The following is a 20,282-nucleotide window of genomic DNA, read 5'->3' as shown; positions in this document are numbered from 1 at the left end:
CTATGGAGCTGGAGAAGTATGCAAGATATTTTCTTGGTGTGTTTTATTTTTTTTTAAATAAGAACTATAGTTTTAATCATTTATTTTGCTAAAGGCATAACTGGCAAAAAGATAGGATATAATGTAAATCATATAAAATAAATCCCTAAATAGGCTAACTGAAATAAACAATGAAGCATACTGAACAGAACAGAAATTACAAACATTTTGTAAAGTAATAAGAAATGTCTTATCGTGTTTATGATATTGGGACTCATTCATGGGAAGTAACACTTCCCCCCCTTCTGATACAAATCCTGCCATTTTAACTGGGAAATGTCTGTATGAATGCTATTGATAATGGCAATTGATTCCATTTTACTGGCTTGACTAAATAGGGAATCTGATGTGTTTTCATAGTACACAACATGAGCATTTCCGCTTGTCCAACATCAGTTCTCCATTTACCACCTCTTTATGGAAGAGAAAAGCTTACCCACAAACATACATCCTCACACACAACTTCTAATGATGCTACCCAGCAAGTTTACAAATGGAGTGCTCCAAATAATGTTAATGACTGAGCAAGGTTTTAGCTGCAGCCTGAATACTCAAGCAAAGTTGGGATGATCTCAGGAGTATTTATAATAAAGGAAAAAAGGAAAGCACATTCTCCTTTAGTCTGCTCTCATTTAAAAGATTACCCTCTATTCCATCTAAACCAGCCCTAAATGATGAGAGACATTTGGGAAAAAATATTTATTTGACTGGAACTTTTGAAAAGCCTGCACAGTGGTCATAATTTGAGCAATAGCTTTTCCATATTAATTTAACCCATGATAATTATGACTAAACAGCAGTCTTTCTTTCCACCGCCTACAGTCAGCAACAATTGCTCTATGAAGGATGAAACAGTTTTCTTAAAAATAAAAAGTTTTTCCACAATGATTTCTAAAGACACTAAACATATTTGATATGTTAGAGCAATGTGTTTTATTTTACCCCAGTAAACCTATCTGAATTTCATTCTAGAAAGGGATTATGAGAGAAAAGTACCATTTAATAAAAACATGGATAGAGTGCTGAAGAGTATAGACTGAAGAGTATAGACCACACATGTCAAACTCGTGATGTCACGCAACGTATCGGGACGGTTTTGCCATTGCTGGCAATGGGGTGGGCGCAGCTTCTGGATGACACATCCGGCCCATGGGCCGGCAGTTTGACACCCCTGGTATAGACTTTTATAAAAAAAAAAAATCCGTCCAACTCTATCTATTAACACTTACTCTTTAGTAAGTATATTAACACTTCATTCCCTTTGCTTAACAGGGATGTTTGTATTTGTTATCCCATGACAATGATAAATACTGGCTAGATTGAAGGAAGGCTTTTGCTGCTTTCAGTAGGAAAATGCTAAAAATATGAATTCTTTTCAGCTTTTTCACACATAATTGTACAAGGCACCAGAAAGCAGTGCAGTTGTCATGGCAGCTAAATCATGGAAAGGAGCTGGCTGAATTTACAGTAAGACCATCTGTAGGCTGAACTATGCAGCACTGAGCATTTGCATGAATCTATTATCAAGTTCAGCCACAAGCTTTCTCCACCCAACATTCAATTGGCCTGAGCATAACCTCACTGACAAAAGATAGACAAAAGATAAACATCTACACTGTCTGCTTTTTGAGGATAAATTAACTATTAAATTTCTCCCCACTTAGTGAATCAGTCTGGCAAGGGAAATACCTCACTCTTTCGTAGTCGGCTTGATCCGCAGAAATACAACAAATGCAACAGATTCTTTTTATAAAGATCTCTATTGTTCCTTTTTTGAAAATAAAATGTCTTAAAAGAAGCTGGCTAGAGTACACAATATTATTCAACCCATACTTTGTAAGGCTCATTGTGCAACAGCAGAAAATATATGCTATAGAATAATTTTTTGTTTTCAGACTCTTCTTTTTCTTCCTGTTCAATCATCTCATACTGATTCTTTTTGTGTTGTACCAAATATATCTGCTGTATGCTTATGAATTAAAAATAGACATGAGAAAAACACAGGGAAAATGAAGTATGAAGCTGTCTGCAAACACAGGAAAAAGAGTATAACAATTTTTAATAAATACATCCTGACCTCTGTTATGCTGAATAGAAATCTAAAATTAAATGCTTGAGTGCAAAAATAGTATCAAAATATGAATTTTATTAATATTATTTCTTTCTCTTATTTTAATACTTTAAGGTTTTAATAGTGTTATATCTGCATTTTTAGTTAATTTCCACTGCGAATTATAAATGTGTGAATTATCCCTGAGTTCACTTTTAATATACTAAAAAAATACAAACCTTAGGATTTTTGTTGTAATATTTTTATTTGTGAATCGATTCAGTGCAAAAATACCAGCAAAATATGCTACACCTGTATACATCAGTTTTCTTTTCTAACAGAATGTCAATTAAAATTCTCAGTGATCCAGGTAGAGTTTTCTGGAAGTTGAGTCAAGGGAACCATCTTTTCTTGATGGTTTGATGGTTATCCAAGAAGCCTCATCCGTCTGAGCAAGTTGGATAGAGAGTCCCCCTGTATATCCTCCGGGATAGTTTTATTTCTCATCTAATCTGGATTAGATGTAAAAGTTCCAACTCCTAAATCCTTTACCCTAGATCAGGGGTAGGCAACCTTGGCTCTTTTATGACTCGTGGACTTCAACTCCCAGAATTCCTGAGCCAGCCATGCTGGCTCAGGAATTCTGGGAGTTGAAGTCCACGAGTCATAAAAGAGCCAAGGTTTCCTACCCCTGCCCTAAATGGATCATTAAGTGCAATCTCCCTGGGGAGCTCTGAAGTGATCTTAATCTTTCTTGGGACTGATGCAAGAGCAGCATGAAAAATGGAGGACAGATTGTATCCACCTCTATTGAGGGAAGGATTTTCCACTTTGGTATAAATGGATTCTTTTATTCCTCTCTCAAACCATCTATCTTCCCTGTCAAAAATGAAACATTATTATCCTCAAAAGATAATAAATGAAGGTATACTGCTGGTACCGGTCCTGTGGTTCTGTACTGGGCCATCCCCTTGTGTAAATTTGCTTGGTTTCTCCAATGTAGAACTCTGTACACTCCTCACTCAACTGGATTGCATACACTACATTACTCTTCTTATGTTTTGATGTCTGATCTTTAGGGTGGTCAAGGCTCCATCTCAGTGTGTTGGTGGTTTTGAAGAACACAGGTATGTTGTGTTTTCCCAATATCCATTTTAGCTTTTCCGATACATTGGCCGTGTAAGGAATAACCAAGTTCTTCCATTGACTCTGAATCTTAGCTCTATCTGCCGGTCCTTCTAACAGCATTTTTTTATGTTTGGTTTAAAAAAATAAAACAACTGGAATCAGCTTACTGGGGAACTCTGTTTTACGTGTGGATTGCAATATGGGGAGTGCAACCCAAAACAGACTCCAGATTGCCACAGATTTTTTTTATGTGACATAAAGGAGAAATATTAAGGACTGCATCCATATTTTCATTCTCATCTACTTTTTGAAGTATATTTCCTGGCAAGCAATTTCTTAGCTTTAAAAAAGATGCAGATTCTCGTTTATTTAAAAAACAAACCTTATATATACAAATACTTTGTTTGCAACTTCTAAGTACTGGTTAATGCTGAAAGCAATTTATTTTTTCTTCAGCCAATAGTACTTTTTTAAATGATTCATCATGCTATTAGTGTTAACTGATTTTTTTAAAAAAGTGATTAAAATGGCTAACAGCAATATCAACAAATTAATATTTATATTTACATGTGTGGATTTTAAAAAACGTCTGTACAAGCAGAAAATGCAAATGTTTCTGGACATTTTCCCACTAAAACTAGTCTTCCAGTCATTCTTTAACAAATTCACCATGTTAATTTATTGTTTAATATTATAGATCTGTTTCTGTATGTTCTGGAATCTTCCCATTTAGAACAGATTTTTATTGTAATTTTGCCTAAGAAGAAAGCTCACAACTCAATTCTCTTAAAAGCTAAATTCAAGAAATCCTGACTGTCTGCACTGTTGTTATAAACTTCTAGAGTTCTGGTAAGTGGAACCATTCCAGGCTAGCTGCATTGCTTCCAAGATGCAAACATAATAGATTCCTGAACTTGGCACATCTCCAAGTAAATGAAAACAAGATCCTACTGTTTAAAGACAAATAATCTGAAGAGCATTCCATCTTTGAAAGGAAAGGAAGCTTCAATGGAAAAGAAAACCATACTCAAGTCCATATGTAAGTTACAGTAAAACATCAATCAAGCACAGAGATTGAAATGCTATTTTGTACAAGATATAATGCTTTCTGTGGCCTTGGATAATATTCACATTAAGAAAACAGGACGCGGGCTAACATTTTGCAAGAGGAAATGCTGTTTGGAAGACAAAGGAAAGGAAGTCAAAGTGTACAGTACACTTACTAATAATTGCAAATGTATATGCTGAGCAATATTACCTAATTAAGCAATTAATAAGTAAATCATGTTCATTGGAATTGTTGTAATAGAATGTGAAGATAGTTAAGAATATGTTATATTTAGATATGGATCTTCTTCTGCCAGTTATTGCAATAGATGCAATAATCTTTAAGAAAGCATGTTTCATTCATTAAGTACAATTCAGAACAGATATCTGAATTTTAAGGCAAAAATTACTGTATTAATGTATCTTCTTTGCAACTTATTAAACCAAAGTTGCATTAACAGCTAAATTATCTTGTAACTCATAATTCTTTCCCATTAATTTCTTTTTTAAGTGTAATTATACTGACCTTTGATAAAGATGCATTTCTGATTACAATTACATGTCTGCTCCACTTTAAGAGCATCTCCACAAGACTTTCATCATAGATTGATTTTATATGAGTCATTAAAATAGCTGAAATTTCTGAGGCAGTTTCAAAAACTGCATGCTTAGTTTAATTGAGATACTTTTTTCAAATCCTTTGCAAAGTCATAAGAAAAAGTGAGCCATGACTTAAGATGTTGTGGTGGACAATGTCAAACATTTTGAGGGAATTTTTTAAATAGGCTGGTTCATTCTGAGCTGAAAAGAAATTTACATTTTTCTCTCCTGCCATTAAAATATCTCTATGTTTATGAAAATTCATGGACCTTGTAGATCAGTGGTTCTCAACCTTTTTAATGCCGCGACCTCCAACCGGTCGTAAGTTGAGGACTACTCAACCGGTCTTAAGTCGAAGACTACTCAACTGGTGCAGTACCGTTTGCAGACTGGGACTTTTGGTTGGCTCAGCAGGGCAGAGACAGCCTGGACAATTCCTATTGGGTTTTGAGAGCCAATAGAATTAGACTCTATTCAAGAGAGTCTATTCTATTGGCTTTCAAAAGCCAATAGAATAAAAGGGAGTAGCACAGCTAAGGAAAAGGGGGAAAAATGGTGGACTGCGTTGTTTGGCGACCCCCGTGAAATGGTTGTTTGACCCCAAATGGGATCCCGACCCACAGATTGAGAACCACTGTTGTAGATTATATCATGGAAACTATGGAATGCTATTTCTTCTTTTTTCAACTGCCTTGAGAAATTTCTAAAAAGATAAAATGTTTTTCTAAAGACTGATTCAGCATACAACAAGGAATAGTCACTTCCTGAAAGCTCAACCTATAAACTTCTAAATAATGAATGAATTAATAAATAAATACTCCAGAAACATGTTCATAAGACAACAGTACAGAACAAAACTAACCTTGAAGTAAAACTAGGGAACTGCCAAACTTGAATAGCAAACATGCAGCGCGTGCAAGGAAACCTAACAATCTTTCTGATTTGGATGATTTCTACAAGTAAAAGTGTGGGATTAAAAAGCAAGAGTAAAGACTATTACTGGCTACAGGAAATGTTTAGAAGCTGCAATTTCTTCCAAAGGAAATGTTACAAAACACTGACTGAAAGGTGTCTAAACTTTGGGCATCTGCCATTTTCACTAGTTTCTTATTTTGAACCTGTAAACAATTGAATGTAAGAATGCATTTAAATTTGTGGAACAATGTTACGTATAGCTTTTTGCCATGTTGAGATTGTGTAAGGTTTTGGTTCAAACATACAATTTGAAAAAGTTTTCATAGTATGCTAACGTTAACATTATTAAGTATACATGCTGTCTAGAGATAATTACTTTTATTGATACAAGGATATTCAATATAGTATGTTCTAAATTTAGTCAACATCTTCAATGGTTACTGGAAAAATCTATAATCATACTTAGTAAGCTATTTCTACGATAAAATGAGGGACCATAAATTTATTATATCTGAAGATTTCAACTTATATTGAATGTTTGTATTCACAAACCAGCAAAGACTTATCAACCAGTGTTATACAGTTTTCAATTATCAGAAAAAATAACTATAATAAAAAGGAAATTGTTCTGGTTTCAGTAATAGAAATTCATATTAAGTGCATTATTTTATTTACCCAATTTCTCTTCCATTACAATCTACACAAAACTATTGATAATACATATTACAAGTCACTTACATTGGAGTAATAAGAATTATTAGTGAGGGGAAGAGTGGGAATGTGTTTTTAAGGAACAATAATTATAGTACTGTAATAAAAATGTTTCAGGAAAAATGACAAAGAATGGAACAGCCCTAAGTCATATTGACATATATCAAATCAATCTTAATGCCATGTTTGACAAATTGTCAATGGTGCAATTCTATATAGAATGAATTACATGCAGTGATGCATCCATCCTTGACCATTTTGAACGCTCAATGGTTTTTAATATCATCAAACATGGTATCCTTTTGTACTGGCTTAGAAGACAAGAGTGGTGAGGACAGTGTGTACGTTATTCTGTTCTAGGATTGTTTGTTGTTGTTGGTGGTGGTAGTCTAAATCAAGCCCTGGGGCTCCTATGATTTTGTGGGGTTCTATCCTCTCCTCATTCTTATTTAACTTATAAATAAAAACACCTGTCATCATGGGTATTATTGGTGCACTGATAATATTCACCTGTACATCTCTACCTCTCAATGACCATCTTTGCCCCCTCACTGATCAAGTGATGATGTTGTCAAGGTTCTTTATCAGTGTCTGCATATTGTGGGTGGAGAGAACAGGCTTTAATCTAATCCTAGAAAGACCAAGTTAATAGGGTTTTTAAGGACCCTGGTCCTGAGGCCTTTCCTTTTTTAGTTTTGGATAGAATGACACTTTCCCAGACAGTGCTGCAGTACAGTTGAGGGAGTCCTCTGGGCTTTTGGATTCTGTGAGACAGGTGGCAATTATGATCATGAATCCGAACTTCACCCTGCATACAACAGGACCCATTCCTGGAGGGGGAGGATCTGCTTATGCTTTAGTCATCTCATTATGGACTACTGCAACACATTCTACAAGGACTGCCCTTAAAGACAACTCAGAAGTTGCAACTGGCTCAGAATACATTTGTGTGGGAAGATATGAGTATACTTTTGTACTCCTACTTTGCAAACTGGTTTCTACTAAGTGGACATGCACCTGGTCCTTCTATTAAACAATGCCATTTAATGGAAGACTGATTTTTCTATTACAATAACTGCCTTATAGAACAACTTAACTATCAAAATCCAGATGGGTCAAATCCTCTTTATCTTTCAAAAGGCACTGACAATATGGATGCTGTGGGCATTGGGTTAGGGCATTGAGCAAACTTATTTTTTTAAAAAAAGATATTTTATGAAGGGGGATGTTAGTTTTCATTTGTTATTTGTCTCGGTGGTGTTTGCTTTTTTTTTAGAAATAGATCCTTTTGTTGTGGTTTTAAAATCTGTTTTAAGTTACACAGAATCATATTGAATTGAACAGCTATATAAATTGAATAATAAATAAAGTGCTGTATAGTTTGTAAGCAGGCCAAGAGGCTAGAAAAGATCAATTTATATTCCAATTCCCCAAAAAATGATCAAACTATCAAATATTTTTTGATATATTGTTTTCTTTTTCTTTTTTTATTTGTGAACTGTCTGGAGGTATATGCAATTGGATAGCCTCAAAACTGAAATAAGCAATTGAATAAATGAAATAAGTTTCATAAGAAGCAGAGGCATCTAACATAACATGGCTTTCTTCTGATGGATGTTGAAAAGGGCAAAGGAATTTCAGAAAGATGTGTACTTGGGATTCTAAATAGCCTTTAAGAAATGGGTGGATCAACACCTCTTCTGCCTTCTAAAGAACGTGTATGGTGGCCAAGAAGCAAGAGTTGGAACAGAAGATGGAAATGTGAAAAATGACCTGAGAAAAAGTGCAACATTGGTCGATGATGGAGGACCTCAATCCTCTAGCCAAGCTCTTCCCCTTCTGTAACTCGTGGCCATAGTAGCTTTGAGACATATGACCAGAGAATGAGGCATCAGGAAAAATAAATCTTGAAATTTAAAAATCAGGTTTATAAAAATAAGAAACAAAGAAGCAAGTTTAGTTTAACTTGGATAGTTAATTTCCAAAACCTTTAAAATGGAATGGAATAAAGTATTTATCTCTGGTAAAAATAATAATAAAAAAAATCCACAGCTTTTCACTGCCCTTGCTTCCCTTCTCTCCTACCACACAAATGAACTGATGCAGAATAAGTAAGAATAACCGCATCTTAAGAGCTTCTACAATTATTAAGAATTTAGCTTTTATATGCAATAAATTCACTATTTAAAAATTGCAAATAAAGTTAACTTTATATTATTATTATTATCAGTAGTAATTTTTCTTACCTGTTTTCCATCCAATGTGCAAATTCTCTTGACAATGCCTGAATCTAACTTAATAGCTTCTGTTATATCAGTCAACACTTGGTCAAAGGAATGAGCAGTTTTTTTATTCAACAAAATTCTCACAGCTTTTCGTGGCTTCACTCCACTGCGTATAACAGTTACCAGTTTAGGTTTAATGAAGTCTTTGCTCTCCTTTATTTCACTTTTTGCAGATATTAAGGATGTGAAGGATCGAGATGACCCAGATTTTATGTTGACAGACCAATTTGGATTAACATTCTTAATGTAATCAACTTTCCGAAATGGCTCATTGGAAGCGCATACATAACTTTCACCTAGGGTGGAGGAAAAAAAGAGAAGTAAAGAAGATGTTATTTCTTTTGTTCTCACTTGATATGCTTTCAATAATCAATTATTTATATGTTTGTATATGTCATTGGAGTATCTGCAAATGCTTAATTTTTGAAATAGATAAAGAAAAATATTAATAAAACTATGGCATTCAAGGAAAACCTTCTGGGTTAAGTTAGTAATATCAAGCCCAGCATTTTTTCTTAGAATAATAAATATATATCATTAGGAAGGTGACAAAGAGAGCATTAAGGAAAGAGATCTTGCATTTTGTTAAAGCCAGGAACTAATATTCAATAGTCTGCTGTCTTTTATATTGGGCTATTAGTCCTTGGTACTAAGAACTAAAATTTACACGACATTCATATTTGAAACAAAAACAATGCAATGGTTTCTCCAGTTTTATGGATTTGGCAGGCACTGATGTTAAATATTCAAGAAATTATTTCCTATTTATGAATACTCTTAATGTTTTCCATGTCAATCCTAGCAATTTCAGACATACATATACCCTCACAATAATGAACCTGAATATAGAGGTTTCATTCTCCATTATGTTCCCTCCAGTAAAACCACATAGAAAACAGTTTGGAACCAGACTTATTAGGATTCCAAAAGGCCATAGGAGCTTGCTTTTCCATAGGGCATAAGTAGCACCTTGTATTGGTGTTCATAACTGATTATGTAGCTGGAATACAAGACACTCACACTTGCTTACAATCGGAATGGTATATGCATCTTTTTAAAACTAACAAATGACATTCAGTTTTAACAAACAGCACAGACCTATAAATTCTATTTTATTAAAGTAGCTAGTGATTAGCCAGCATTTTGTAAAAGAAGAGGCAGAATTTATTAGCAAAATTCCTAGCCATGACAGCCAATCAAAATAATACAGAAGCACTGGATTTACAGTTCTTGCTAGTAAGTTCCTTCCATCCAAAGGAATCTAAAGCAGGGATCCCCAACCCCCAGTCAGTGGACCAGCACCAGGCTACAGCATGCCAGTGGACCAGCACCAGGCTACAGCATGTGCAAACAAGCAAAACCCCGTCCGCGGGCAGCACACAAAACTATGCCCCCTCTGGTCCGCAGAAAAATATTTCTCTATGGAACCGGTCCCTGGTGCCCAAAAGGTTGGGGGCCTTTGATCTAAAGGATAAATTAGGAATATAGAATCAGTATAATAATGTAAGGATACTACTGTAAGTTATCTAGATAATACATTAATATAAACCAAAAGTGCTTAAATTGTATGCCATTATTCTGGGAGGGCAGCCACTTGGGATAAAAGTTGCAAAAAAGAAACACTATCAAAATTCTCTCTGCCTTGCCCTATAAATGATACTGTCAGTGTCACTTCCTCTAAGCCCCATCAGAGCACTGGAAGTAATCCATTGTCAAGGACAATGCAGCACTAATTTGGAGCTTGAAGAATAGGTAAGTGGCCTGGTCTTTTACTCAACTGGAAACAACCATTTTTTTTTCTTTTCATATTTAACCATATCATTGCATTATATTCAATCAACATAAGCAATACTACAGGCTGTTTGGTAGAAAAAAATGTTCTTTCTCAATGAAACTGATACTTCACTCCTTATTCAAGGCCCATCCAAGTCCTCATCTGATTCTCATTTCACCAATATTTTCAAATAAAATTTCAAATTACATGTTTGTTATAGACCTCCTTGATAGCCCAAAGAGGAATTGGGTGTAATTTTTCTTCCACAGCACAGCACTTTTTAAATAAGAGAATTTATGCAGACAGAACATACTACATGGATATGGAAGGAAACCTGACAGTGGCCAGCATGAGCTCTTCCTTCCTTTGTTTTTTCCCCCAGGATCTTAAGGCAGTCAGAAAAGCATCGCACCACACCTGGTATCCAATTATAAAAGGAAAATGATGAGAGCACCAGATTGTCTCTGCGTAGGCATGTTTGGAGAAAGATTTGTGTTGTGTGAGAGAACAGAAAGAAAGGGAGAAGATGTAGCCAACAGAGTGAAACAGCTGTCAGCTCAACAGGCAACTGACAGTAAAGGAAGAGAAAGCTTAAAGTTCACCAAACCAGCAGCATACAAGGTGAAGGGAAAAGTGGAGCCCAACAGCTTTACCACTCCAGCAGCTGGTACAGAATTTTCCTTTTTCTCACCTCTGCACAGGCTGAGAAATTGCCAAGCCAACGTTTAGAACAGCATGCGACAGCAACAAAGGTCAACTAGAATGTGGTTAAATGATGGCTATATTGGTATAAATTCAATCAACAGAATTGTTATAGATTATTTATAGGAATAAGACACAGACATAGCTGTTGCTATATGTGGTGGTCTCCCATGGAGAATGAGACACGCACGCAAGTATCTCGGGATGGGAGCCCAGAGCTGACTCCAACACCCTCTTTTATTGTTACTAAGGTTTTTACATCACACAGCGTAATCAAAAGACGTATATAGGGGTGGTTACAATGTATCGCATAACAGACACTCTCCAGATGCAAGGCTACGCAGGTGTTCTTATCAGACTCTGTCCAAATGGCTGATGAATGTATCCTGTGTCTGGAGCAGTCCGTTTGTTATCTCAAGGACCTTGTGGGAGATGTCTATGGGCATATTTGTGCAATTAATCCCATATCTTCTGCTTTTGTGTTTTTTTAATATTACTCACTTCCAGTTCCAGAAGGGATCTTGATTCACTAATTAAGGCGTCCTTCCTAGTGGAGGGCGTAACATTTCTGCACATTTGCAGGAGGGAGGGAATACATTGAATGCAACAACATAGCAATACAATTAATATCAAAATGGTTACTATAATAGAAATCAAAGATCGTAGCCAGGATCCATCCGGTAGCCAGAACCAAAGGGCACCCCAAATATCCACGGTGCCTGATCCATCACTGCGTAAGGGATTATTTTGTAGCATAAATTCCATTTTCCTGGCTGTAGCAGGAATATTAGGTTGAAAATCATGTATATACATACAACAATAAGAATGAATTAAGGCACATACACCGCCTTTTGCTGCTAAAATAATATCTAAAGCATACCGATTTTGCAAAACTACTTCCCTTATTTCCCCCATTTCTTGATTAATCATTTTAATGCTGTTAATTGTTTCATTAAACATATGAACAGTCCAATTATTAAGCAAATGAAGGTCCCTATAGTTCATGGCAACTCCTAGATTGGGTAATATTCCTCTGCTGATTTGAGTCTCTAAACTACCACCCAATGTTAGGGGTGGATCCGAGGAACTAGTATCACATTTGTTCCGCAGGCGTCCATCAGGGAGATGAGGCAAAGCATATACAGCAGGGGTCAAAAGGCCCAGTGTACAGGTGCCTTTCCAATCCTTAGGCACCTGGCAATAGGCTCTACGGCCACATAATAGCCACATATCGGGTAACTCATAATAACCCTGGTGAGACTCATTAGCAAATGTTATTATGGATTCCATGTCAAGGCAAGCCATGTAGGTACTGATGTTTGTCCATTGATTGCTTCGATAAGTGTCATTTATCTTAGTAAGGTTGCTTTTGATGGATTTGCATTTCTTTGCTGAATTCCATATAATAACTTGTTGACAATTACTATAAGTTCCCAAATAAATGGCAGTACGGAATAGTCCTGTGCTATAAAAACAAAATCTGGCAGGTTCCATTATACGAGCGCCCACAGCATATGTCATATTCAATGTCTCTGTAGTTATGTTCCACAGCTGCTTCCATCCTGTTTCATTGAACGGGATGGCATGGAAAATAAGGCCACCACGACTGTCACCAGGAATTTGCATGCAAATCCAACAGTTCGTGACGTTAAGTGTAAGAGCAGTGCGCCTGGCATCCCGTACAAAAGCATTAAAAGCCCACAGTCCCTGATCCTCATATGCCTGGCTGAGGTGGTGTACGTTGAGCCATATAAGGATGAACACAACGAGCTGGAGTCCAAATGATCTCGCCATGGTCGTCTATTGCAGCATAGCCTCGACCCCAGGTAATGAGGGAGGCAGGCCCTTTCCAGGTGGGATCAGGCAAACGTCGATAGTATACCTGGGGGCGTGAAGAATCTGTGGGAGAAGCAGAAAAATGCCTGCTTGCGGCAGTTGAGCCAGGGGTGCCAGAAACATTCAAAAAGTTTAAGGTAAAAAGTACAAGATTAAGAGTGTTTTGTATCCCAGGCAAGCCGGGGGTATTTTCCCCTTTCTTTTTTGCATGCATGTCTAGAGCCCTTTTTACGGTCTGATTGGCTCGTTCCACGATCACTTGACCAGTGGAGTTATATGGAATGCCAAATTTATGAACAATAGACCAGCAAGAGCAAAACTGCGCAAAGGAGATGCTGGTATAAGCAGGAGCGTTGTCAGTTTTAATTTCTTTTGGATTGCCCAGGGTAGAAAAGGTACGAATACAATGATTAATAACATGTTTAGCAGACTCACCCCTTTGAGGGGTGGCCATAATAAAGCCTGAATAGGTGTCAATGGAAACATGCCAATATTTCCAGGGGGCAAATGGCAAATTTTGCCTAACATCCATTTGCCAAAGTTGACAGCTCTGCGTCCCTCTTGGGTTGACCCCTTGGGGAACAGAGTGTGCTTGGAGGCTGCAGGTGGGACATTGTTGAATGATAGCCGCAGCCTCCGTAGCTGTTAAAGAAAATTGTTTCATTAAAGCCTTCTTATTTTGATGAAAATATGAATGGCTGTCCCATGGGGTTATGGGAGATAAAACAAGGACAGAAACGTCCTGGTGAGTGGAGGCGGCCGAAGCGGCAGCATCCGCCTTGGCATTGCCTTCGGAGATAATACCAGGGAAAGGTTGGTGACTTCTAATATGAGCAGGAAACAAACAAGTAGAGCGGGAATGAAGAAGGGATTGGAGTGTGAGAAATAGACTGAGGAGAGAGTCATCCAATGAGGGTGACACATATGAATCAGATAAAGAAGTGAGAACTTTTTTTTTTTATTAAAAGTTTTATAAGTTTTACAAAAAAGAAGGAAAAAAAACAAAACAATACAAAGACAAAAAACATATACAAAGAAAAAAACTAAACATTACACAACAAACCCTCCCTTCCCCAACCTCCCCCAAACACCCCCCCTTCTCCCCCCCGAGCTTCCCAGAGCAGAATATAGGCTTAATTAAAAAACAATCAAAAAAATTATATTTTAAAATATATATGTATATATATAAAAATAAAAATTAAGAAAAAGCTATATAATATTTTTTAATATCCATTTTAAACTGTATAAATTTTATCCATTTATCCCAAACAGCAAGAAATTTCTCTTGCGTTTGTTGCTTTAAGAAAGCCGAAATCTTTGCCATTTCTGCCAAATAAGACACTTTAAGAACCATTCCTGCAATGTAGGCAAAGATTCCTTCTTCCAATATTGTCCAACTAACAGCCTCGCGGCTGTAATCAAATTTAACATCAATATAACCTCCTTTGTATCACAATCAGTAACTATACCCAACAGAAATAATTGCGGAGTAAATTTTACCCTCCTTTTAAAAATTCTCTGGATATTCCACCATATCTTAATCCAAAATGCTTTTATCTCTCTACACGACCACCAAATATGATAATAAGTAGCATCCATACACCCACATCTCCAACATTTAGGTTGTAGGTCAGGGTACATAAAAGACATTTTTTGTGGATCAAGGTGCCATCTATAAAACATTTTATAGAAATTCTCCCTTAAATTCTGTGCTTGTGTAAATTTGACATTTCTCACCCAAATAGTTTCCCAGGTGTCCAATGGAACTGGCTCACCAAAATTCTGCGCCCATCTAATCATACAATCTTTAATTAGTTCCGTTTCTGAGTCCAATTCAACTAGAACCCCATAAATTCTCTTAATGTGGGCTTGTCTTTGATCCTTCACTTGCTTAATAAAATTTTCATCTTCTCTAAGAAGGCCCACCTTGCAATCCACCTTCCATCTATCTGCTAATTGCCTATATTGAAACCAGGAGTAAATAATATTTTCTTGTGCTAACTCTTCACGTGATTTTAACTGCCAGTTTTGTCCATCCCACCTAAGTAAATGTCTATAAGACACCATGTCCATTTTAGCACCTCTTTTTATTCCTTCTATCGCATGCCAAGGTATAGCCCATAATGGTACTTTAAAATCACTTTTATAATATTTTCTCCACGTCCTAAGTAAAGAAGTTCTTAAAATATGAGATTTAAAAACCCGATCCATCTTTTTGAAGAAGTGAGAACTTTATATACATAAAGACTATCTAAAATAAGATTAAAAGGTTCAGAAGAAAAAGTTTGTAAGGCCAGAATTGTAGCGGCAAGTTCAGCACGCTGAGCAGAAGTTTGAGGAGGAATAATTTTTGTGTGCCATTGTTCACCCTCCTTCCATACACATGAACCATAAGTCTTGCTACCATCAACATACAGGGTGACAGCGTTAGGAATGGGAGAAGAGGAAATGGGAGAATGTAGAGAAATTGAAACATTATTAAGGAGTTGGAAGCGAGGGTCAGAGGGAATATGACAGCAAACAGATCCTGCCCAGTCAGCAAGAGAAAGTTGCAATACATCTGAAGAGGCAAATAAAGGTTCCCATATAGTAAGAGACATGGGGACATATAAAAAAAACAATATCAAATCCAATTAAACATTTTGCTCAAAAACGGCTCTTTGTAATTAAAAGAGCAAACATATATGGCAGTGGATTGATAGATTTGCGAGGGGTATTGGGGAGGTGAATCCATTCAACAATGGAGACGCTCCCCTTTTGATGTTGGAGAAGGGCAGCTGTAGGAATAGAGGGAGTATTAAATATGGCCAAAGACAAAGGCTCATTGGGAATGGCCCGGTCCACCCAGCGGGTGGAGAGGGCACTATTGATTAAGGCAAAAACATGTTTTTGAGTAGGGTTAAGAATAACAACAGAGGAGGGGGAAGTGTGGCCTCGCAAAGCCAAAAACAAGGGTGCCAATTGGGCAGTGGTGAGAGCAAGAAATGGACGCACAAAATTTATGGTGCCCAAGATTTGTTGTAAAGCAACTAAAGTGAGAGGAGAAGGAAGGTGGATGGCAGGGAGCACCGGAACAGAATGAGAGGCTAGGACTTTGTGTCCCAGATATAAAAAGGGAGATTGGGTCTGAACGTTTTCTGGGGCAACAATAAAGCCATAAGAAGCTAAAAGCTGAATGAGTTGGGGAAGGACAGTTTGTACTGTGCCAGAAGGACCCGGGGCAGCTAGGAGAATGTCATCCATATAGTGATAAAGCAAAAAGTTAGGATAGGATTTGCGAAAAGGCAACAAGGCAGCATCCACAAAAGCTTGATATATGGTGGGGCTGTTAAGCATGCCTTGGAGAAGAACAGTCCATTGATAGCGAGGAGTAGGTCGGGACATGTTAGTTTGAGGCAAAGAAAAGGAAAAAAGTTGTTTGTCATCAGGGTGTAAAGGAATGGTAAAAAAACAGTCTTTTAAATCAATAATTGCCAAATCATAGTCTTTGGGGATCATATTTGGGTTGGGCATTCCGCACTGTAGCGGACCCATGGGTTTAATTATTATGTTAATGAGGCGTAAATCATGAATAATTCTCCAGTTGCCTGATTTTTTCTTGACTACAAATACTGGGATGTTATAAGGACTGGTAGTTGGTTCCAAATGGCCAGATTGTATTTGCTGATATGCCAGTTTCTGCAATGCTTCTTGTTTTTCTAAAGTGAGTGGCCATTGGTCTACCCACACGTGGGTGTCAGAAAGGAGCGTAAGCTTCATGGGTGAAGGAGGCATTATTAGTCTTCCAGAGTTAACTTCGCATTAAATTGAGAGAGTAAGTCTCTGCCCCATAAATTTGTGTGAAGAGGGAGGACGACAGGTTTAAATTTAGCAGAAATGCCTTTTGTGATTCGTTGTGCAGTAAGCCAATTTTTACTGGAGCTTGCTTGTTGAAGTCCTCCCACTCCCCTGACTGCCGGTGAGGATTCGAGGGGCCAGTTAGAGGGCCATTCAGCTGTTCTTATGACTGAGACATCCGCACCAGAGTCTACAAGACCAGAGAAGAGAATGCCATTGATTAAAAAAGGCATCACCAGTTTTTGGGGAGTAATTTGCTTTGTTAGTGCCAATAAATCAGAGGAAGAATTCCCAGAGTGAGGTGCATATGCAGCCTCTGGAATGGGTGGTGCTGCATATGGTAATAAGACCAAGCGTGCCACCATATCCCCCCGGTTCATTGTGACAGGGAGATTGGTATAAAATTGGACTTTTAGGGTGTCTCTATACGTGGGATCTATCATACCTGGAAGCACAAACACTTCTTCTTCCCGAGCAACAGGTGTGGGAAGAATTATTGTCTCCATTTCCGGAGGCAAGGGTCCAGAATAAAGAGTTTCAGCAATCGTGAGTAGGTTAGGAAAGGTAACAGAAAGATCAGAAGCCAATTTTAAATCTATGCCAGAAAAATATTGCGAAGCAGAAGAAGTAAGGTCTGAAAAGGATGCAGCCTTTGGAGAGGGGTTAGCTGCAGACCCCTCGTTAGTTTCCCCGATTGGACTGAGAGGAACGGCACTGATTGGCCCAATGAAAACTCTTTTTACATTTTGGGCACACAGTTTTGGGCTTGGCTCTGGGGATGGCAGCGGGTCGAGTCGCGCCGCCTCCTGGGGCTCTGCATTGTTTTTTAAAATGACCAGGTTTTTTACAATTGAAGCAAGTGCCTTGGGGTTGATTCCCCTTTTGAATTGCAGCTGCAAGAGTGTCCATTTGAAAAGCATTGGTTCCCACAATGCGGCAGGCTTTAAGAAAGTCTGCTAGGGTGGCCGTGGGACTGGAAACAAGTGGTTTAAGAATGGACTGGCAGTCTGCATTTGCATGTTCATAAGCCAATTTTATGAGGATTTCATTTGCTGCATCTCTGTTTGAAATTTGACGCTCAATGGCAACTTGCAGGCGATTTACAAAGTCTGCATAGGATTCAGTTGCAGTTTGGCGAATGGCAGAAAAAGATTGAATCGGGGTGCCAGACTCATCAACACGAGCCATGGCAGAAAGAACACAACTATTAATGATTGGAAATGCAAAGGGAGTAAAAGTTTGAGCCTGAGCATTAAGGGTAGCAAAATTGCCTTCTCCGAAGAGTTGTTCTGCTGTCCATTGTGAACCTGGGTGATTAGCTCTGTTTTGTGCCTCTCTTTTATATTCAGATTCAAAAACTACGTATTGCATTCCGTTAAGAAGCATGCGGAACAGATCTTTCCAATCTTGAGGCAACATTCGATATGCACTAGCAATTGAATGTATCAGTCCTCTAGTATAGGGACTGGTTATGCCATAATCTTTTGTAGCCTTTTTCAATTCTCTGATCATAGCCAGGGGAAGTGCTTCCCAATCGACCACTATGCCTGCTGCAGTCTGTTGGTAAGTAACAGGGAACAACTCTGTCTCGGATAGTTCAGAAACGCTTAAATCACCATTGTTTAAAGCCTTTTGAAAAGCACCACGGATGATTCCGGGCCGGGAGTCAGGCGGCAACGTGGCAGGAACAGGAGAGGCTGTTTGTTGTTTATCAGGATCCATAGAATTTGCAGGGACCAAAGGAGGGTTAAAACCTGCTCCAGGGGGCAAGGGAGTGGCCAACATAACAGACGGACTTTTATACGGTGGAGGGTCTAATAAAGGCTGATGAGGCGAGTCAGCATGGGTTTGAATCAGAGTATAGGCAATTTTCCAAAGGCACAAAATCTCTGGGGGGGCTCTTGGAGACTGATGGAGGACGGTACCAATTTTCCTCCATGTATCTACTTTTAAAGATCCAGACTCCGGATAGGATGAGCAGTTAGCCCATACATAAGCAAGCAATTTAACAGCCTCAGATTTAGAAAGGTGACGGGTTAATTTCTGTTCCTGATCAGTAAGATATTTTTTCCTGCCAAGTAGCCTCAGCTCTTCCACATGCTGCTTTTGAGCGTGAGACATTCCACCCCCCATACTTACGAAGAGGAGTCAGTTGCCAGCAACTTCGTCGGGTGCACCAAGCCTATTCCAGGCGATAAGTAAAGGGTCGGCAGGAGATCACGTCGGGGTCACCAGATGTGGTGGTCTCCCATGGAGAATGAGACACGCACGCAGGTATCTCGGGATGGGAGCCCAGAGCTGACTCCAACACCCTCTTTTATTGTTACTAAGGTTTTTACATCACACAGCATAATCAAAAGACGTATATAGGGGTGGTTACAATGTATCGCATAACAGACACTCTCCAGATGCAAGGCTACGCAGGTGTTCTTATCAGACTCTGTCCAAATGGCTGATGGATGTATCCTGTGTCTGGAGCAGTCCGTTTGTTATCTCAAGGACCTTGTGGGAGATGTCTATGGGCATATTTGTGCAATTAATCCCACAGGTATAAATATAGGATAATATAGCGTAGGCTTAATAACAAGTGGTAAGGTAAAAGTTAGGTCAATAAGTTTGTTAAATTTTCTGTAATAAAAGTCTCCCTGGAAACACAGAAGATAAAAACAGTCTGTTTGTTGCTGGCCTGTACTGTTTCCCAAAAATATTCCCTCGCATTTAGGGACAGTGTTGAGATGGTACAGCACCCAAGAAAATCACATACCAATCTTCAATGAAAAGAAAAACAGAACCAGGAAAATGGAGTTTGGTCCTAGAAGATTTGGAGCTCTACAAAAGAGGGTCACTCTTTTCAGTACCACCCTCTAGATACATATTCACAGATTAGAGGTTGTGCAAGGAGGTTGAAAATGGAGGAAAAGGAAGAATTGGTTGGGGTTAAGGCAGACTCTAAAATCTAAGTAGCGCTGCAAAGTAAAGCAATTTCACCTGATGCCTGGCTACAGATGAGGAGACACATGATTAGGCAGCAAGATGAGAAAAGAAAATAATAGTCAGAAGGGAAGATGATTAGATTGTGGAGAGAATCTGAATGCAGGGACTGACTGGAAAGGGAGATGAAAGAAGGAAGGAATTCCAGGACATGGAAGGAGCTTGTTTGAGGGAAACTCAAACCCTCCAGTCGTCCCCCACACACAAAGATTCAACTTTGCCTAGTGTAAATAAAGGACTTAAAAATTTGAGGATCTTAAAACTTTCATAGGATGAATATAGAATCAATCTTTGTAATGTTTGAATATATTGCAGTTCCTTGGAAAAGGCCTAAGGAAGAGTAGATAATTTGGCTAGTTCTATGTTT

At 38.1% G+C, this 20,282-nt stretch overlaps 1 protein-coding gene across 2 annotated transcripts in view; it reads right to left on the bottom strand.

Annotated features, from left to right (window-relative positions):
• Positions 1 to 20,282, bottom strand: part of LOC120320204 (serine/threonine-protein kinase DCLK2-like) — a 48,473-nt gene that overhangs the window by 14,644 nt on the left and 13,547 nt on the right. For both annotated transcript variants that reach the window (XM_039369734.1, XM_039369733.1), the window contains exon 2: positions 8,737 to 9,071. In XM_039369734.1, the coding sequence (XP_039225668.1) occupies positions 8,737 to 9,071 (335 nt within the window). The remainder of the gene's footprint in view (positions 1 to 8,736; positions 9,072 to 20,282) is intronic.

The sequence above is a fragment of the Crotalus tigris genome, unplaced genomic scaffold (genome assembly GCF_016545835.1).
Source record: "Crotalus tigris isolate CLP2741 ecotype Arizona unplaced genomic scaffold, ASM1654583v1 scf7180000021211.141993, whole genome shotgun sequence".
In the NCBI taxonomy this organism is placed as follows: Eukaryota; Metazoa; Chordata; class Lepidosauria; order Squamata; family Viperidae; genus Crotalus; species Crotalus tigris.
The sequence above is the reverse complement of the archived record's forward strand: the minus strand, read 5'-3'. Positions and strand labels throughout refer to the sequence as shown.